The 18,834-nt window shown below is 37.3% G+C and overlaps 1 protein-coding gene and 1 long non-coding RNA gene across 9 annotated transcripts in view; both read right to left on the bottom strand.

The window, feature by feature from the left end:
* Window positions 1–18,834, bottom strand: part of FNDC3A (fibronectin type III domain containing 3A) — a 112,525-nt gene that overhangs the window by 56,999 nt on the left and 36,692 nt on the right. For all 8 annotated transcript variants that reach the window (XM_042014070.1, XM_042014069.1, XM_042014071.1 and 5 more), the window contains one exon: window positions 17,500–17,575. In XM_042014070.1, the coding sequence (XP_041870004.1) occupies window positions 17,500–17,575 (76 nt within the window). The remainder of the gene's footprint in view (window positions 1–17,499; window positions 17,576–18,834) is intronic.
* On the bottom strand, window positions 6,656–10,323 carry LOC121657886. Its single transcript, XR_006013781.1, has 2 exons — window positions 8,045–10,323; window positions 6,656–7,699 (listed from the first exon to the last, which is right to left on the bottom strand). It is a non-coding gene; the product is annotated as an uncharacterized LOC121657886 (long non-coding RNA).

The raw sequence follows: 18,834 nt of genomic DNA, 5'->3' as shown, positions 1-18,834 counted from the left end.
CCTGCCTGCCTGATTGTGCTAAGAATAGTATTACATAGTATAATTACTTGTAAAAGCCTTTTCATCATCCTGATATTCAACTTATTATATTAATGAGTTATTTTTTTTTACTTACCTGGCTACACTGGCTTGAAACTAGAATGCAGAATTTTCCGGCACATTCTGCTGGCACTCAAAGAAGCCTCCTTTCCTTTGTGGAAATTTCTTAACATTACCACTCCCCAAATTATTATGCATACACAAGTATCTATGCACATATATATATATATATATACACACACACATATATATACACATAGAAATGTCTTGAATATCACTTACTGAATATTATTTATACAAATCTAATGTATTAATTAAGAAAATCAATAGCATTCATATAAATGCTGGAACAATTTTACCAGATTCTAGGGAAAGGTATTTTAAAATTATGGACAAGAGAGAAGACTCCATGGATACACTAAAAAAAAAATGTTTGAACAAACTGGGATTAATACAACATCTACAGTGAAAAAATCATATCAGAAAAGGTTGCCATGAGAAAATTCAGTGCCCAACTCAAATTTTTATTTCTATCCAAGGCAGGCATCTCTAAAGATGTACTACTCTGAGTCTCTGGAAACTACTAATAACAAGTGCTTTTATTTGAAAAACCTTCGAGTTGTCTAGGTTTCAATCTAATTATATAAATGAATACAGTGCAGATTCAGATTGCCCATTTAAAATAAAACCACAGCAAAACAAAAATCATTATGATTATAAACAGCTGAAATCCTTCCAGTATGTAAAATAAATACAAAACACATCTTTCTTTAAAGGAACCAGTCTGGGAATGATCATTCCTAACTAGAAGATACAGAACTAAGTTAGCAGGATATAGGGTGTTTCAGCTTTCCAGAAAAGCCATAATTCAGGATTCTACATGATTTAGCAGAAGAAGGAAAAATAGGTAAATCTAGAAAGACATTGGCTCCACCACTAGAGTTCTAGGGTGCAAAAACAGGGCTAAATCTTTTTCTCTGTATAAGGTAAAAAGTTAATGTCAACTGCTGATTTTTAAAAACCCTCCCACCCAACAGCTCTGTCTCACTGAAATTTTACTCTCTTAGATGCTATTTTTCTATTAGGTGGGTCTGCTGTTCTGATCTGATAAAAAGATTATTTGTAACAATCCTAAGCAATGGAAAGAGTTTGGTCCTACAGGCCTACTTCTCTTCACACTCACCGCATACAATTATTTTCATGTCTCCATGTGAGGTGTTCACTTGAGTCCACCAACAGTTTCTGGCAACACTGCAGTTCCACAAACAAATGTTCAGATGTAGGTTTCTTAACCATTAAATAAAATTTGAAGTAACACTTCATCACACAGTTTTGTTTCAAATCATGAGTGGAAAAAACAATCCCTGAAGCTGACAATTCAAAAGATGACATTTGTGATGAGAAATCCTTCTGTCGTGACACAAACTGTTGGGAACAAGACCCAGGCAAATTATACAGAAACAGAGACCTAAGACCAAATTGAAAACATCTGATGTCATGTACCTTACACTTTGCAGCATCTAAACCAAACACTTGGCTTCAGCAGCATGATTCACTGGCTGCCTCCAGAGGACAAACAAGTCTCTGCTTCTGCACATTTACCACAGCTTGCTCCTATTTAGGTGAGTCCTATGAACACCAAACTAAGAAATAACCTGGGCCACTTCTGTTGGAGATGGACCACTAGAAACTGGAATGGAACATGCTTAACTCCTTTAATCCAAGAGCTTCTAAGTGGAAAATTCAGAGCCAGCCTTTAAAACAGGAAGCAGAACCCAGGATGTCACCTAAATTATAGAGGAATCCCCATTAAATCAACAGAAAAAGGCAGCTTGCTTTCCTAGGTATTTTCCCTCTAGAATCTTTTCTTGAGGTGAAGATGCCCATCTCCAAAAGACAACAAAAGAAAAGGCCAACTCGGAATATCCCAGAACCTCTCGGCTAAGGGACACTGCTGGAATTGGGGAGGTACAGACTTTGATTCTGTGGTACTTGCAGAGCTCAGATTTTTTTGGTTGTGGGCAAGTGTTTTAAACAATTTCCTGCTGATGATACTGTTTGCATTTCAGGATAAACTTAATATAGCCCAAGTAAACAAGCTGCCTTTCTTTTTGGAGAGACAGAGAGGCAACATTTATATACCGTCTCTGTGCTGTCTCTGTCTTTGATGTCTGGCTTCTGACTGTCCTCTGCAGCCTCATGGTTTGTAAAATTAGAGGCAAGTAGGGAATTCCATGGTCAAAACAGGAGAAGCAATAGATTCAGCATGCTTGCTAGGATTAGGTCATTATTTAGTAGGTGGCCTGGGCTGCATCTGAGATTTCTGCAGCTAAATCTAAGTTACAACCAAGGCGGAATCCAAGCATCTTAAACATGACCCCTTGCAATCACAATTCTTCCCACAGACATACTTTTCTCTGTCTTTTCACTAATAACAAGCCTATGATATGAATGCAGCTACAATAGGGGATGCTCTGAAGACAGTGGAAATAAAAGTTTGACTGAAAAACTATTGATCTTGAACATTCTTGACCTTGCAACGGACATGATAAATACTTAAACACTTATATTAAGACTTCTGGTTCTGCTAATGACTTAAGGTCCACACACCTTAATAAGAATTTTCATACTCAAAAAGCTTTGCAGAAATTTGATCCCAAATTAATTAACCCCAAATCAGGATACACATAAAAAACCTGCTGATATTATCAGTCAGACTTAGCAACACAGAAAGGTGCCATGCTTGCTACAAATATCTGCAGCATCTTCTGCAGTGAAATGTTTCTACTATCACACAAATCACTTAACACTATCAGCCAATTTGCACTGCAAACCTCACATTTCTTTGCTGAAAGTTATATGAAAGTGGTTTTCAGGATCTGCAATCTAACTAATAACTAATAAAGACTTTTAAATCTGTATGTTTTAAACTTGTTTTGGAATTTGAAGTTTAAAATTTGGTCTTTTTGGTGTTTTATGTGACTAAGACTCCTTGATTCTCCACAACAAACTCTATACAGATCACTTCAACGAGGAATTATTTTCTACAAATCTCAAGCAAGTTACCACACAGGGGAAGTATGTAAGCTCAAATACTAAGAGCATCTATGACAAAGGCTTCTCTTGATAAAAAGCTTTCAGCAATGTTAAACATGTATTATCAGAAAGGAAGTATCTGGGAAAGCAGTAAGCTGGGACCAGAAACAAAGATAAGCCTATACCACTGCAGTGTTCTCTTCAAACTCCATTTGCTTTGTAACCAAATACATTTTAGAAAGTAACACACCCACTGCTTTGGCATCCAAAATGAACCTGGAGCCAGAAAGAACTATGTAAGGAATCTACTTACCTGTGCCAAACAAGAGGCCAGGGATGAAACAATTAACTTGGCTCAGACATGTAACAGTTGTCATTCCAAACCAGAAGAAAGGAAAAAAGACACATGCATATGGTGGAATTCTTTACCATACATTATGTATGGATCAACATATCCCTCCATGAAGGAGCTGAGACAAGAAAATTGCTTAATAGCTGTAAATTAAATGTGCTCTTTGTGCAGAAACCTTTTTATTGCTTCATTACTGTCTGGATACAGGAGATGTAAATTTTCTGTTGTTGGACCATGAGGGCTCAAGGCCTGAAAAATACCTCAGGAATCAAGTCTATTTACCTGCAACTGCAATTTCATTCTTCTCCCCATTATCATACATGAAGATCCACCATAAATGGATTCTATGTAGAAGCATGAAGACCAGTTCCAAAGCAGTTCTTTTACCCCTATGTCTCCCCACTGGACTGCTGTTCTAGGGCACCACTCTCCTATGTAGCCAGAAGTTTTCTCATAATTGTATAAAAGTATTTCACAGCCTTTTGATAGCCAACTGGGCTCTAGACTAGCTCTGGCATTAATTTTTTTTTTTTTTTTAAATCCCTGTTTTTTTCTACCGAAAGTCATTTTCAGCCAAGCAAATCAAGCTCTTCTACTTTGTTTTTATATTTTCTCCTGAATATCCTAGCAGTTCTTTTTCACAACACCTGGAATCAGCCTAATTTCATCTTTTGTAAACATGGGTTATCAAATTACAGTTGAAATCTCAGCAGAATCCTGTAAAATGCTACTAAACATCCCAAGCTATACTAACAACAACTGTCCTGATGCATTTTATGATCACAGTAAGCTTGACAGATAACATTATACTGGAGATAAATATTATCTTGTGAGTCAAACAGCTTGCCTGCTTCTTCCTCCTCCTCATCAAGTTTCAAGTGAGGAGATCCCCATCTACAACTTATTAATCTTATGCACAACCTTGCATTGTATATAACTGCATTTCACCCAGTTCAATGGTACCATTCAAACAACACTGCTTTAGACAACTAATGCATGTTCCTGTCGATCTTTCACCACTTCTGGAATATGGATTTCCTATGCCATTAGAGTTGTCTGGATGATCAACTTTGCTGAAATACCAAGTATTTCTAGCATGTCTCATTAGCTGAAAGATACCCGAGTGCATTGATTACTGAGTGATTAAGGAGGAATATATTTACATCCTAAGCTAGCTGTGCCATCATGCTTTAGCATTCAATCCTTTCCTATTTCATGCTCAATTTAGAACATTTAAAAAAAAAAAAAGGTTATATTGACTCTGCTGAAGTTCTTTGGAAACAGTGATCAAAAATGTTCTGTGCTATGCTTTCAAGGAGACAAGCAACATGCAGGTACCTGGCCTCAAGACTCCACTGCACAGCTGCAATTCTTTACACCTGCATTTTCTACTCCTGTCTGCTTCCCACTGGCCTTCATATGCACCAAAACTATATCCTAAATAGATGTAACCTTACCCAACATTAAGCCTCTTTTTCTCTGTGCAATGTTCCCAGGCACTTCAGACTTTCTTTCCAGCTCTCTGAAGCTGCACAGAAATGTCTACTGTACTACTTGCCCAGACCCAGCAGCACAGTAGCACCATACAAGAAGATGATGCAGCAACATACATTTATGTGCTTCTGAAAAGAACTCCAAAGGCACTACCCTTCTGTTTAACTACTGTCACCAACATGAGACTAGATTCTTTCCCTTCAAAAATAATGGATCTGTTTTTCAGTTGAGAGAACAAGGCACAGTAACTAAAAAAAATGACTACACACTGAAATTCTATAAACATAATGTACAATTGGAAAGCTATTGTGAAGAAATTTGTGCTCTGTATGGCATTTGAAAGACCTGGCAGAGGTTGAACAGAAAAAGCTGTGTGGGCATATTAATAATCTACTATGTGTCATATCTTTGCTGGAAAGTGATGCAAGGAAACTTTGATGTGTATATATAGCTGCAATTAAAAGAAAAGATTGGTATTTCCAAGGTACCTTTTCCTCCTGTTCATGCAATTTTCCTTTGCATAAGTATTAGAAGGGTGTAGTAAGCATAAAACTATAGCTTTTACAAATGTTTTATTGAAAATGCTACATAGATATCATGTCACATTTACAACCTGTGTAGAAATGCACTGTTCTAACACATATGGGCCAGAAGTGAAAAAGTGGTCAAACCATCAATAATCAATCTCAAAAACTTCATGCTTGACAGTCCTCTTGTATCCATCTGTATTACAAATCAAGGAAATGAATGGAAGTTAGACTCACACTCGCCAGTCCTCTGCACTTCTGATCAATATTTATTGATATTCACTCTTATTTTTCAGCTCTCTTAGCAGGTGACTTTTAAAACTCATTCATGTTGGAAGAACTTTAACTGGTTCCAGTTGTTTAGACTGCCCTTGGAATGTATTAAATATTTTCATTCATTAATGCATTGCATAGTCACCAGATGCTCCCCAAAACTGCACTGCCAGCAGTGTCACACTCTAATGGGAGATAGTCAATCTGCTTTTTACCCCAATTCACAAAAAAATTCTCTTTCAGAAAAAACACAGTTTAGCTTCTCAAATTCCCAAACTCACCTTGGGCTTTAGGCACTCCAAGGATCTGCCTGCAAGGTAGCTTTATTTGTATGTGCTATCATTTGAAAAATCAGAGTAAAAGGTCAGATAAGATTTCAGATTTAACTGGATTTTAAATCAAGGTAAGAGTCAATGTACCTTTTTTTTTTGGTACATTTAACAGAATCTGATCCAAAATCTACCTGATCACAAAACAAGAAGCAAAATACAAAGTATATGGAAAGCATAACAACAAGAATAAATGCAAACTTAAGTATGTTTCATATAATTTTCCAAACCTAGCTGCTGCTTAAGAGCTTTACTGAGATGTCTCTTGGCTGCATAAACCAAAAGAGTTAACTCTGACCACTGAGTGGTGCCTTTCAAAATACAAACTTCTCAAGTCTAAAGCAGCTGAGGATGCAACATAGTAGCACTTCACTTAAATGCTATCTTTCAAGAGACTACCTTAAAGACAACTTGTTGGAAAAACAGAGAAGAGAAAGGCTGACCACTCTCTGTAGACACATTTTTCTCCTTCTATCTGTCATCTTCAACTTCCATTCTGACTCATTCTTCTTTCTTAGAAGAGAAGGCTGCAGTATCATCAACTTACAGCTCCTGGACCTAACACTTCTTTGCCTGCCTCTTCCCAGGAATTTGATTGTCTTAGCTTTGATTCTTTGGTTTGTTTTGGGAACCAGCTTGCTAAAGCTATGTTTTATGAGTAGAGCTTTCCCTGCTTTGGGGCTTTTTTCTCAGCCTACAGTCCTTTCTGGTCTTCGTTTAGCACAGTCCATCTACGTTAAATGATCTCCCCATATTTCATAAGATTTTCCTAGGACTATTGCCAGACTTCATTAGGAAGAGGTCATCATGAGGAATACCCACTCTCCTTTTCATAGTAATTTACTCACATTTTATTGAAACCACAATTTCATATTAACTCCTTTCATGAATTATTAATGAGCAATAATATATACTACTAGTTTGGCATTTATAGCCCTTACTGGAGCTCCTTCTTCAGCTGCCTTGAAAGGCACATCCATTCAATCTTTGAACTGTGAAGATCATCCAAGGGAAACACATTATACACAGTATTTATGAAAATGGTCCATATATAGAGCATCAAAGCAAAAGGATAACTGAAACTTTTGAGGAATGGGTCACTGGAAAAACAAATCGAGAACAAGCAAAGGAGATAAACCACACCCTCACTGAATAGCTGATTAATCAAAAGGAAAGGAAGGTGTCATCAGCTTCTCCAGTAGCTCCAGTACCATTAACCTGAGACCCATCTACAAATTGCTAGATGCTATACAGTCACTTGAAAAAATCTGAGGCTCTTTGGATGGTGTCCTAGAGCACCTGCTCTAGACAATTGAGTTTTCTCAGACAACTGGAAAGCCCTTTGCAGTGTGAGAAAGAGCTTCTCTTTGGCCTAAGGAAACAAGAACAGCAGTGTGGATACCTGTATCCACTTCCAGTGAATTTGGCCCTTCCAACTTTGAAACTCCTTATGATTACACTGTTTCTTAATGGCTTTAAGTGGCTGAACTTACATGCTTGTAACTGGTCTTTAACTCACATTACACAGGAGCTGTTTATATTTGTGCACAGCTAGCCTATATGTAATGATCTTGTTATCTTCTGTCTCTTCTTCCTTTCCCTCATTTGGATAATAAACTGCTTTAGATGTAAAATAGATTGCTACATGTCTGCAAAAGGAAGAAGGGGAAGTTATATTACCATGATTTTAAATAAAGTTGAAGAGTGACATGATCATGTAAGTCATGCAAGCTGATAAAATCTCAGTCATTTCACAGACAGTCAAAAAAAAGACAGCTATTAATTTACTATTAATAACACATGCACAGCCACATCTATCAAGCCATGTGCTGCTGATTCATCTATTACTACTACTACAAAAAAAAGCAAAACTAAGCACAGAATTAAAAATTCCTGGATTCAAAGTTGCAGCATTTAGTTAGATATTACATTCTTGCAAGAACGGACAGCACATTAGCCTTGCACAGATGAAAATGAAGGAAAGGGAGACTAACCTCCTGGGTACTCAACAACATTTGGCATCAGAGAAGGCACAGAGACAGAGCAATATCAGGCCCTGTAAGCTTGCTGGCATGGTTGTGACAGCCTGGGCATGCATGACGAACTGGCTCTGTTTTGAGGAATTCTGGAAAAACAATGGCCACAAGAGCTGCTCCACAACCATGAAGACTGTTTTCCTTCCCAGTGTGTCTGCAATCCTTCGCAACTACCATGGGCCTGACAGTGGCAGTGGCACAAGATAAGGCAGCCATGACTACTTTTTGAAGTACAAATAGGACAAGAGTAAACCAAAATTAATTCAAAGCTATTTCTTATTAACAGTAATTCTGTGATAGATGTCTGAATAGTTTGACAGCTACAACTATACATCAAGAATGCAGCAATACAACTTGAATTGCACAGGGTAGAACTGTAAGGAACTCTCCTGAGGTCTCATCTAACAACATGCAGCTTTTTCCAACAGATGACACACCAGCCTGTTCGTACTGTACATAATTGTGAAAGAGGATCCAGAAAAAGTCCTTTAAGCACAAAGTTCTAGCCTTTCCATTCTCATGAAACCCAGTACAAAGTCCATTTAAAAACACTGTTTGAGTTTCTACAAAATAAAAGCACCATTTGTTTTTAAATAATCAGATAATGAAATTAAGGAACTTCTTCCACTCTTTAATGTTAGCAATCTTCATGAATCTTTATTATTTCAGTTAATCAGATTGCATCCAATTAAGATAAAGAAAATGCTATCAGTTTAAGTTATGCAAAATGTTTGTACACTAAGTCAAAATACTAAGTAAAATGCCCACAGCTCTAATTTTTTTATTTAATTCAAACTGCTTACTGGTTACATTACACAAACTTTCTTCTTACACTAGAAACCAAGAAGAGATCCTACCAATTATTTTCCCTTCTCTTCCCCCCATAAAGCAGGTAATATAGGACTATTTCTTTCCCATCAACAGCATAGTCAGAGAAGAAATCAGATTAAGTGATTGCAATGCCGTGGGAATATTGTAATACTGCCAGACACAAACCTGTCAAGCTTAGCATGCTTCATACAAGGCTCATCCAACTGATTTCAGACTCGGGCAGTAATAGCACCTGAATCTCAGTAGCTTGAGTTAATACTTCACAGTTTTGGGGGCTATACATGTCTGACTAGAGTAATGGAAACTAAGTTTTAGGGGCATTCTCTAGCTGCAGTTTAGGGCTGTAACTTAATTCCTAACATGCACCTCCAAGAACCAGTACCATCTTTGTAAAATGTGATGTTAGATGCTCATGGACATGGATGAGCTCAAAGAGTTCAGGTGCTTGAGGACAAAGACATTCACTGAGGGTACAACTCTGAGTCAGCACACCTAAATGAGGCACTTTCAGGATGTAGCCTTATTTATTTCAGCTTACAATAGTCAGGCTTTAGTTCCAAAATGGAGCCATCTCATTTAGGTATCTAAATTTGTATGTCTGCATGCAAGTTAGGACTTTACACTCCCATTATAGCAAGTGGAGACCTAGTTGGTACAGACAGTGGAGCCTGGAGAGCTACTGAGTGCAAACTGATGTCAGCTGAAAAGCACTGAGTGTACTATAGCTAGTGACTAAATCTTCACTAATTTCAATGGGAGCTTAAATCCAAGGCCACATATAGAAACACACATTTAGACACCTAAAATTAGATGTCTTCAGTATGCAGCTGAAGCACTGATATTTCAAACAAATGTCTCCAGACCCTTCCTACAGTCAGGCTCAGTCTGCAGTGTGGAGATTGCAATGTGGTGAAAAGAGGGACTAAAGGAGAAGATTAAAGAAGGTACAAGGGAAGATTAACTGATCTGAATATACAGGAAAATCAAACAGGAAAAGGAGAACCTGACTGAACACCTTACAGAGAATATAGTACCTTATGAAATCACATCTCAGAATGCATGAAATAAGATAGAACAAGAGTTAAAAAAGTATCTATTAGAAAAATGAGAAAATAACCAAGGCAAAAAATGTTACAGACATGTTTTGTTCATATAAAGATATTGACTCTATTTAACACATGTTAAACAGAAATCAATGGCACAAAATGACATTTTTCCTAAGACACACTACAATCCACATCATGAGAAATATGAATTAATGCATTCCTTTTTTTTTCTTTAATTTGCTACTGCAGAAGAGAATAAAACAAATCTAGCTTCTTGCTTTTTAATCAAACTTTTACCAAATTCAATTTGTTCTGGGAATATAATGTTTTAGAAGTCTAGTACTTGTAACACTAACAAAGTAGGCACAACAGTAACACAAGCTGCTCTGGCAGAAAAGCAGCATGATAAAGTAAGTTTTTCCAATAACAGCTTCTTGTGTCATCTGTGACTGCTTCTTTAATGGCTTGATGAGACTGGGACCACAAAGACCTGGTCAGTCATCAGAATTAATGGAGGACAAGGTCAGACAGTTCCCAGAGAAGGCGGAGGGAGCTCCGTTAGGAGGTTAATTCTCATGGTTACTCTCAGAGCAGAGAGAGGCCAATCTAAAGAACAGAATTCTGGATTGCTATGTTTTATTCTTGTCAGGAAAATGACCTTGTTTTGCACTACTTTGCAATTTTTATTGAGTTAGCACAAGAAATTTGAAAGAGGGTCATGACAAGAGTGAAGACTGCCTCTGCCCTACTGCAAAAGGGACTACAGAATCAAGGAGATGTGTCTGAATCCAGCTTTAATTCAGCAGTTGTACTAGAAGAGCTGCAGCAGCAGGGCTTACAGGCAAGTTTTACCTGCCAATAGTACTTGACTTACAAACTGGACTTGTGCTATGTGTCAAAGCCAACACATGAGCATTCTACATGCACTGCAATGAGGGCTTAAATCATTATTTCTTTACCTTACTGGAAGGGTACTTGCCATATCTCAATCCAATGTTTAGGATAACCTACCGGTAAAAGGTAGAAGGATTAAGTCTTCAACAATACTTGCAAGGGCATTCATGCAACCTGTTTATCAATCTATGCTATAAAAAGAGCAGCTCCTACTAAAAATTATTTTGGAATGAAACACCTCCAAATCAAGCTGCTACAACCACGCTTTGTGACCACTTTCCCTCATCATCTTGTTTCAATACAAAATGGAATTTTGTCTCCTCTGCAGTCATACTCCCACATAGCTGGCCAATACTAATATTATTTTTAGTTTGAGTGAAGATACCTAGAAATAAAAAACCCTTTAATTTAAAAAAAAAATTGTGTATATTGAAGGCCATTCCCAAACAGAGGTGCTTAAGAGTTAAGCTACTCCTATAGACTCAGCTCTGACCCTCTACCTGGACATCCTTAACCAAGAGTTAGTGAGCTGCAAATCATTGTAGCTTGCTCTGACCCCATACTTTCAGTTGATTTGTCTTAGCTTCCCTCAGTGCCTTTTATGAAGGCCCTCTAAATACTTCCTAAGGAGATCTTTAAATTAATATGTAGAAAAGGATGTTAATCTAAGTATCTATATCCAGTTTCAGATGCACATAATATGTTTAGTCTTCTACACAGAAGGAATGGAGATGACAACTGAAAACATTTATCATTTAGGGCGGGGTTGTTTTGAGGGGTTTTTTAGAATTTTTTTTTAATGAACTGATATATAAAACTTTATTTCTGTGTTTTCAGAAGTATACTGTGAAGAATCATTGAAGATGAAAAGGAAAGCTAATAAACTTACACATGTCATCATGCAGCATTTCAGTATTTAGGAATGAGAAACAGGAAAATGGAAACAAGGATGAAGAATTAGTTTCTTCTCAGGCTACAGAAAGAAAAAGATCACCCAGAGGAGCTTCTCTGGCTGGCTTCAGCAAGCTGTTCTTAACAGAAGCAGGAAAACCAAAGCACTAGACCTTTGTAATACACATCTTGGTTTACTTGTAAGGGCTCCATTACTCAGGCTACTAAGCTACCTAGAAGACTGGATATGCTCTAGGAGAGAACTCTTGTTAATAGTGTTTTATTGCCTTTGCTACTTTGTTCCATTACTAGAGCTGTGTATTTAAATAAACACTCTTTTATTCCTAAACTTTGCCCAGTGCTAATGTGGATACCAAGTAATTCAACAAACAAAATATGGTATTTCTAGAGGTGATGTCACCCTTTAAGTCTATAAATGCGATCACTACTGCATTGACAGGTATCCTTGTACATTCTAAAAGCACCATAGAATGACAGCGCACACTTCCTCCACTTAACACAATGGTTTAGGATTTGATAATAAGCTATGGTGGTCTTGCAAGAGAAGCAACTCCCAATGACCATTAACAACTAACAATGTCCCTTCTCAGGGTCTGTGGCAACTTGTACAGAATTTCTGATGGGTCTTTAACCCATTCCAACATTAATAAATTGTTTTAAAATAAGACTCAACACCAAAGCACAAGATGATGTTTGAACAAGATAACTCTAGGGTTTTTTTACTTCAAATGTACTTAAATAGCAGTTACTTTCAGATTTTGAGATGCTCAGTTTGGCTGCTCTAACAGTATCTGTAAACAACCGAAACTATGCAAAGCCTGACAGCAGAAAAGACTAGAAAACAGATTAAAAGCTGCCCTGCAGAAAACTTGGGGATAGTGGTGGATGAAAAACTAGATACAAGCTGGCAAGGTGTACTTGCAGCCCAGACAGCCAACTGTATCTTGGGCTGCATCAAAAGCAGCATGTCCAGCAGGGTGAGGGAGGTGATTCTGCCTCCCACCTGGAGTCCTGGGTCCCTCAGCACAAAACAGACATGGACATGAAGAAGGTCCAGAGGAGGGCCAAAAAAGGGTCAGAAATGGAGCATTTCTCCTGTGAAGACAGGCTGAGAGAGTTGGGGTTGTTCAGTCTAAAGAAGAGAAAGTGTTTCGGATACCTTAGTGCAGCCTCTGATTATATAAAGAGGTATATAAAATAGATGGAGAAAGACTTTTTACCAGGGCCTACTGTTACAGGCCAAGAGGCAACATTTTAAATTGAAACAGAGTAGGTTTAGATTGGATACAAGAAATAAATTTACATGAGGGTGGTGAGGCACTGTCACAGGTTGTTCAAAGAAGCTGGGGATGCCCCATCCCTGGAAGTGTTCCAGGCCAGGCTGGATGGGGCTCTGAGCAACCTGATCTAGTGGGAGGTGTCCCTGCCCATGGCAGAGGGGTTGGAAAGAGATGACCTTTGAAGGTCCCTCCCCACCCCAAACCATTCTGTGATTCTGTAACAGTTTTATTCACAAAATATTCTGGGTAATGGGCAGGTTTGGTTTTGCAAAGCTCAAGCTGACCTTAGAATGAACTAAAGTTTGTGTTTCACCACTGCAGTCTCTTCTTTTCTCTTCCACTTCCTTGAAAACACTTTTCAGAAGTATTTTATTTCTTATTTCAAAGAGAAAAAATTAGGTTAAGCTTGCTTAACTTTATCCCAGAGCCTAACCTTAATACTGATTTAATTTCAAAGCATGAAGCATTTATGACTCATTCTAATTTACATAAGTCTTCTTATTCTATTATGAAAATGGCAATTTTCCTTTGCAGAGACATATAGAACATGGTCTCTCTTATTCTGTCAAGTAACATTTAATAGCCTTTAGCTGTAACTTGGGACTGTTACAAAATGTCCTCAAGATGAGTCATCTTCATTCATTTATTCTGCAATAGGAAGAATTCATGAATGAGTGATCTGCAGTAATTCACTTCTGCAAAGAGAACCCATTCATACATTTCAAACCTGGTTCTCTGAATCACTGTAATGTAGCTGATTATTTTGTATTAACAGAAGAAAATTTTGGCTTAAGGAAAGTTTCCACAGAAATCTGTGTATTGCTAGTATATGCAAAAACTTTCATAGATTTAAAAGACCTCTTTTGAAAATAAACATTTTGGTCTAACACATGGATACACAGACAGATAGTTCCTATCTATCTAGCAAGAAAAGCATGGTGTTTTTGCAAAGTTAGAGATTGACAAATGGTTTAAATTGAAGCTGCGTCAAGGGGGAGCACGACTTGTCACTATCAGACAATCACTAGGTAGGCAAAGAAAATATTTTACAGTATCCAAAAAATATGGCCATTGGCACACAGAAGTGCTCATTCAAAGCTGTATTTAGGTCAAAATACAGACAACAGAAATCCAACTATGATCCAAGACTACTAACTACAGAAATGTAAAGTAACCATGCTTCCTATTCTACAGAAATAAAGAATGAAATACATGCTATTTTAATTCATTAAAAGGCCACCAAAATAAAGGAATGGAATTCACCAAGGATAAAGGGTCCCTCAACCAACACTGCTCTTTTGCCATCCTTAGGAGACTTCAAACCAGGAATTATCCCTCAATATTAATTACCATGGAAGAGGCCCACATTAAAAAGCTGCTTCTCACTTAATGAAGTACAAAACCAGTCAAAGCTTTACAGATCACCAGTGAGAGCAAACACATGGTAAGTCAGTACAAAGAACTGCATGTAAAATCAGCATTTTCTTCAGAAGCGTAATTCGCAGAAAATGCATCGTGTGCTTCTCCATTAATGAGTGCTTTAAGTTTTCACTACTTCATTGACTCAAGGACAGCTCTAAACAGTCTCTTTATTCACACCTCTCCTTTCTCCTGGAGACACACTAACTCTCATCATTTTCAGGTTGACAAATCTTACCCTATGTACAGCGTTGCCAAAGTAAGGAGAGTTCTCTTTAAAAACAGAACGGATGACGAGCAGTACAGAGATTGACAGAGCACCTCAATGTTTCCAACAGGCAAATATTTGATGCAAGAAAACACAGTTAACATTATGGTTGGATTTATTAACAATCCCCATTGACTTCAGCAGACAGCACAATCTCAAGGTGAATTGACCAGCAATAAAGCACAAGAGAGATTTAGAATTTTCCAAGGAAGCGTGACTTACCAAATCATTCAAACTAATGTATCTGGCTATCTGCACTGCTATCTGGGATCCATAAGCAGTTTGCTACTTCTCAACTTCCACTCTTTCATGTTAGTACTATATTTACATAATTTCAATTTTTTATATATCACTGAAAAAACTGCATGTGTGTTCTTTGCAGAGACTTTTAAGTCAGAAAAGAGTACAAAAATGGGTAAATATTTACAGGAGAAACTAAGATTGAAAAAAAAATTATTAAGAAACATTATAATGACTAAATTAACTTCCCACTGATTGCATTTCCACTAAATTTCAGCCATCTTGTCCTTCTTCATGCCTTTCTAAAAATAAACATCTCTGTACATTTATTCAAACCATTCTCATTATATATTTCCACATCTTTAACTATGATTTTACCTAACAACTGAGTGCATACAGTGAAGAAAAAACCAAGGAACTGATGTGAGCTTGCCTGCTTTCTTACTTTCAAGACAATGCAACAGACTCCTGCAGCTGTAACCCATTTTGCAGACTGGTCATTTTGTAGACAAGTCAAGGGCAAACTATGTTTGAGAAGTTGTGGCAGAACAAAAAGGACCAATGCCAAATTACTCTCTACAGTTTACACCACCCCAAATTGTTTATTTTATACAAATCTCTACACAGAAAACGAAACAGTAGACACTCCTCATGAGTTGCAATACATACCATGAAAAAGGAACAGCATCAATTACTAAGGGAATTTCTTCTTTTAGGCAGATCCATTGGCACAGCACTCAAAAGCACAGAAATGTCTCAGAAGTGGCAAGAACAGACCAGAAAAGCAACATTCGAAAGATCGTGTGCAACTCAGGTTCTGTACTAAGATTAGTGAATGCACAGATATGAAAAAATCTTTATGCCCTCTATTTTACTACCAACTGTAATCCACAATTTCATCTCCAGGAAGGGGGAAGGATAAGGATAAGAGGAATGTCTATATGACAGGAGGTTTGAAAAAGCTATGGAACTGATTTGGGCTGTAGTTTCCAGATTGCTAGTGCCATTTTTCAGGGAAGTTGTAAAGACTGTACCTCAGCTTACACTTAGTGAATCCCAGAAACAATTGTCTAATAACTTGCTCATGCTCGCTTTCATATTTAAAGGATGAAGAAATCCACAGCTGAATCAAATCACGATAGCGAGCTGCCTACTCCAAAAGCAAGCAGGACCAGGCAAGGATAAAATCTGTACCATGGAAGGTTAGAACCATATCTATAAAGAGATGATCTTAATATTTTTGCAGTTCATTAAACACTTCCTGCTCTCAAGACAGTCATGAAAAGAAAGTGCCAATTCATTCTCCACCAGTAAGACCACTTGGTAAATCAAAAACTCGAACCAAACATGCAACGCATGCCTCTCCCCTCAGTATTTTGTGCAACAGAAGCAAAATATATCTTATCTGTTCCTGAATTGCAAGACAAAAATCATTACGTTCCCCTCAGGTACTGTCAAGTAATTATTACATATCATGTTTCAAATAAATTGTATAGGATGGTGAGCTGCAACACTGATCCATTTGTGGCTCAAAGGATGCAAGAACACCACGCAATCAGCATAAAGTTTTGAAATACGGTGCTAACAGACATGTAAACTTTAAGAACTGTCAATAGAAACTTAATTACCATCTAAGCCCTCCTTTGAATCAGTTGTTTTGCAGACAAAGGACCTGCCCATGACACTGGAAACCACATCTTTCAGCTCTTCTCAGACTGGAGAGAAGAGGGAAAGGAGCTGGAAAATACTCGCTTCAAATTCCCAGAACAGTATCTGTTGGAGCTGGGCCAACACCCAGGAAAAAAAAAGAAGGTAGGATTAACTGGCCCAGATGATGACAAGCAAAAATGTGACCCCATAGCTAAATCTGTGGATACTCTCTTAGAGCACAGTAAAATGGTATTCTAAGCAGCAGCAACAGTTAATTGCTCATTTCTTGCAGTATCTTCTAGATATGCTTAACTGGTAGCTATGGTCATTTGGAATGGAAAACAATGTTCAAACTGACCATTGCGTAAGGGGATGCTATGCTTAGAGGAAGCATTTGTATTTTGAAGCTGCTCTTGCTAGAACTCAGAAATAATGCAATTTGGCCCCAAGAGATAATGAGAAACCAGGTGGGATAACCAACAGGGAAGCAATGTCCACGACAGAAGATAATTAAAAAAACTAAACTCAAGCCATATTAACAGTTGTAGCTTTTAATCTGAGGTCTGTGAAATAAATGAGGTTAGTCAAAAGTTGCTACAACAGCCTTTCTGTGTTTCCCATGCAATCTGAAAATGTTCCCCCCCTTCTCCTCCCCAAGAAATTTAATTTCATCTAATACAATGTAAGAAAAGGTACTTGTTTATGGTAGCGAAATCTAAATCCCAATGATCCTTAGTACATAATCTTTTAGGTCTTTAAAACAGCTCTTGTATTTAAAATAAGTTCTGTCATTCTTTTACTTTCATCACAAATTGCCTTTTGTTAATCCTGATTCAGACTCAGAAAATATTAAAATAAATGTATCAACTTTACCTGTAATGCACTGAAACTGTCCATCTTCTCTTCTTATTGTAAATGCTTCGCCTGGATTAACTTGCACAAGAATAACCTTAAAAATAAAAGAGTGTTTACAACCATTACACAGGAATATGTTACAGAAGTCTGGTATGTGCAAAAAAAAAAAAAAAAAAAAAAAAGTTTTACTGGGAAAAGCCAATTTTTTTTTCTGGTTAGTAAATACATTATTTTTCACTTCACACTTTTTGCTGTCTTCATCCCACAGAGAAAGGGATAAGAGCAAGAACAAGCACAGATATTTTTAAACAAACATTTTTCAAAGAATTAAGGAGAGAATAACAACTAAGTAAAACAGTACCTGTACAAATTTTATTTTCTCAACTGCTTGGTATAATTAAAAAGCTATTTGTACAGCTTAAATTATTTCAACAAATTGCATTAACTTCAACATTAATCAAACCATTACCTAAACTTTCAGAAGGAAGCCTAGAATTCCCAGTGTTTGACATCAACCACTTGACAAACAGTTTTCAACATACGGGAAATATTGTGTCATGTCCCTCTTTACATGACCCAAGCATATTTGTTATTATTCATTAATGATAAAAAATTATTCAAGTCATGACAAAGTAAGTGCACCAGATGCCCAGCGCGAAACAGTATGTATAATTTTATTTGTGGAAAGCTGGTTATCCTAATTCTGTAAACCCAAGCGAGGCAGAAATGATAGCAAAGCACACATCAGCCAAAATAAACAGACAAAGTCTGTACCAAAGCAGAAGCCTGTTACCATTTTAGATTTCTGTGTTCTTATTAGAAACCTGCCCTTCTGTGAGGGAAAAAAGTTTGTAAACATGAAAAACCTGGCTAAAATTAAGAACAAAGGAGAAAAAAAAACCCAAAAAAGAGCAGGTGTATTTTTTAATTTCCTTTCTGGACACAACTTTTTTCAGTCTTGCTTGCACACATCTACGTAGAGCCTATGTCCTCCTCCCTCTAAAAATCAGAGGGCAAGAAATCTTTATGAACACAACTTTTCAGCATTATGGCCAAAAACTTACTTTGTTAAATTGCTAAAAGAAAATAAAATCTTTCATGTTTACAAAAACACAACCAACCAACCAAAAGCCCCAGAACAGGAAACTTGATTGTTCCTCATTCTAGCAATACCAGACAGAAAGGAAAGGATAAGGAAACGGCAGAAATCATATGAATTCCTCCCTTTCTGGTGGAGCAGCTTCACAAATTAATGAAAAGACAGCAAGTTCTACACTAACATACTGATGAGATACGATAGGCATTTGCATTTTCAAGCTCGGGCTGTGTGATTCAACACTGAGTGGCTCAGGT

The sequence above is a fragment of the Corvus kubaryi genome, unplaced genomic scaffold, assembly GCF_017639235.1.
Source record: "Corvus kubaryi isolate FWS band 111438036 unplaced genomic scaffold, C.kubaryi_AGA036_p1.0 split1-65, whole genome shotgun sequence".
NCBI lineage: Eukaryota > Metazoa > Chordata > Aves > Passeriformes > Corvidae > Corvus > Corvus kubaryi.
Note: the sequence above shows the minus strand (reverse complement) of the source record. Positions and strands in the feature narration are given on the sequence as shown.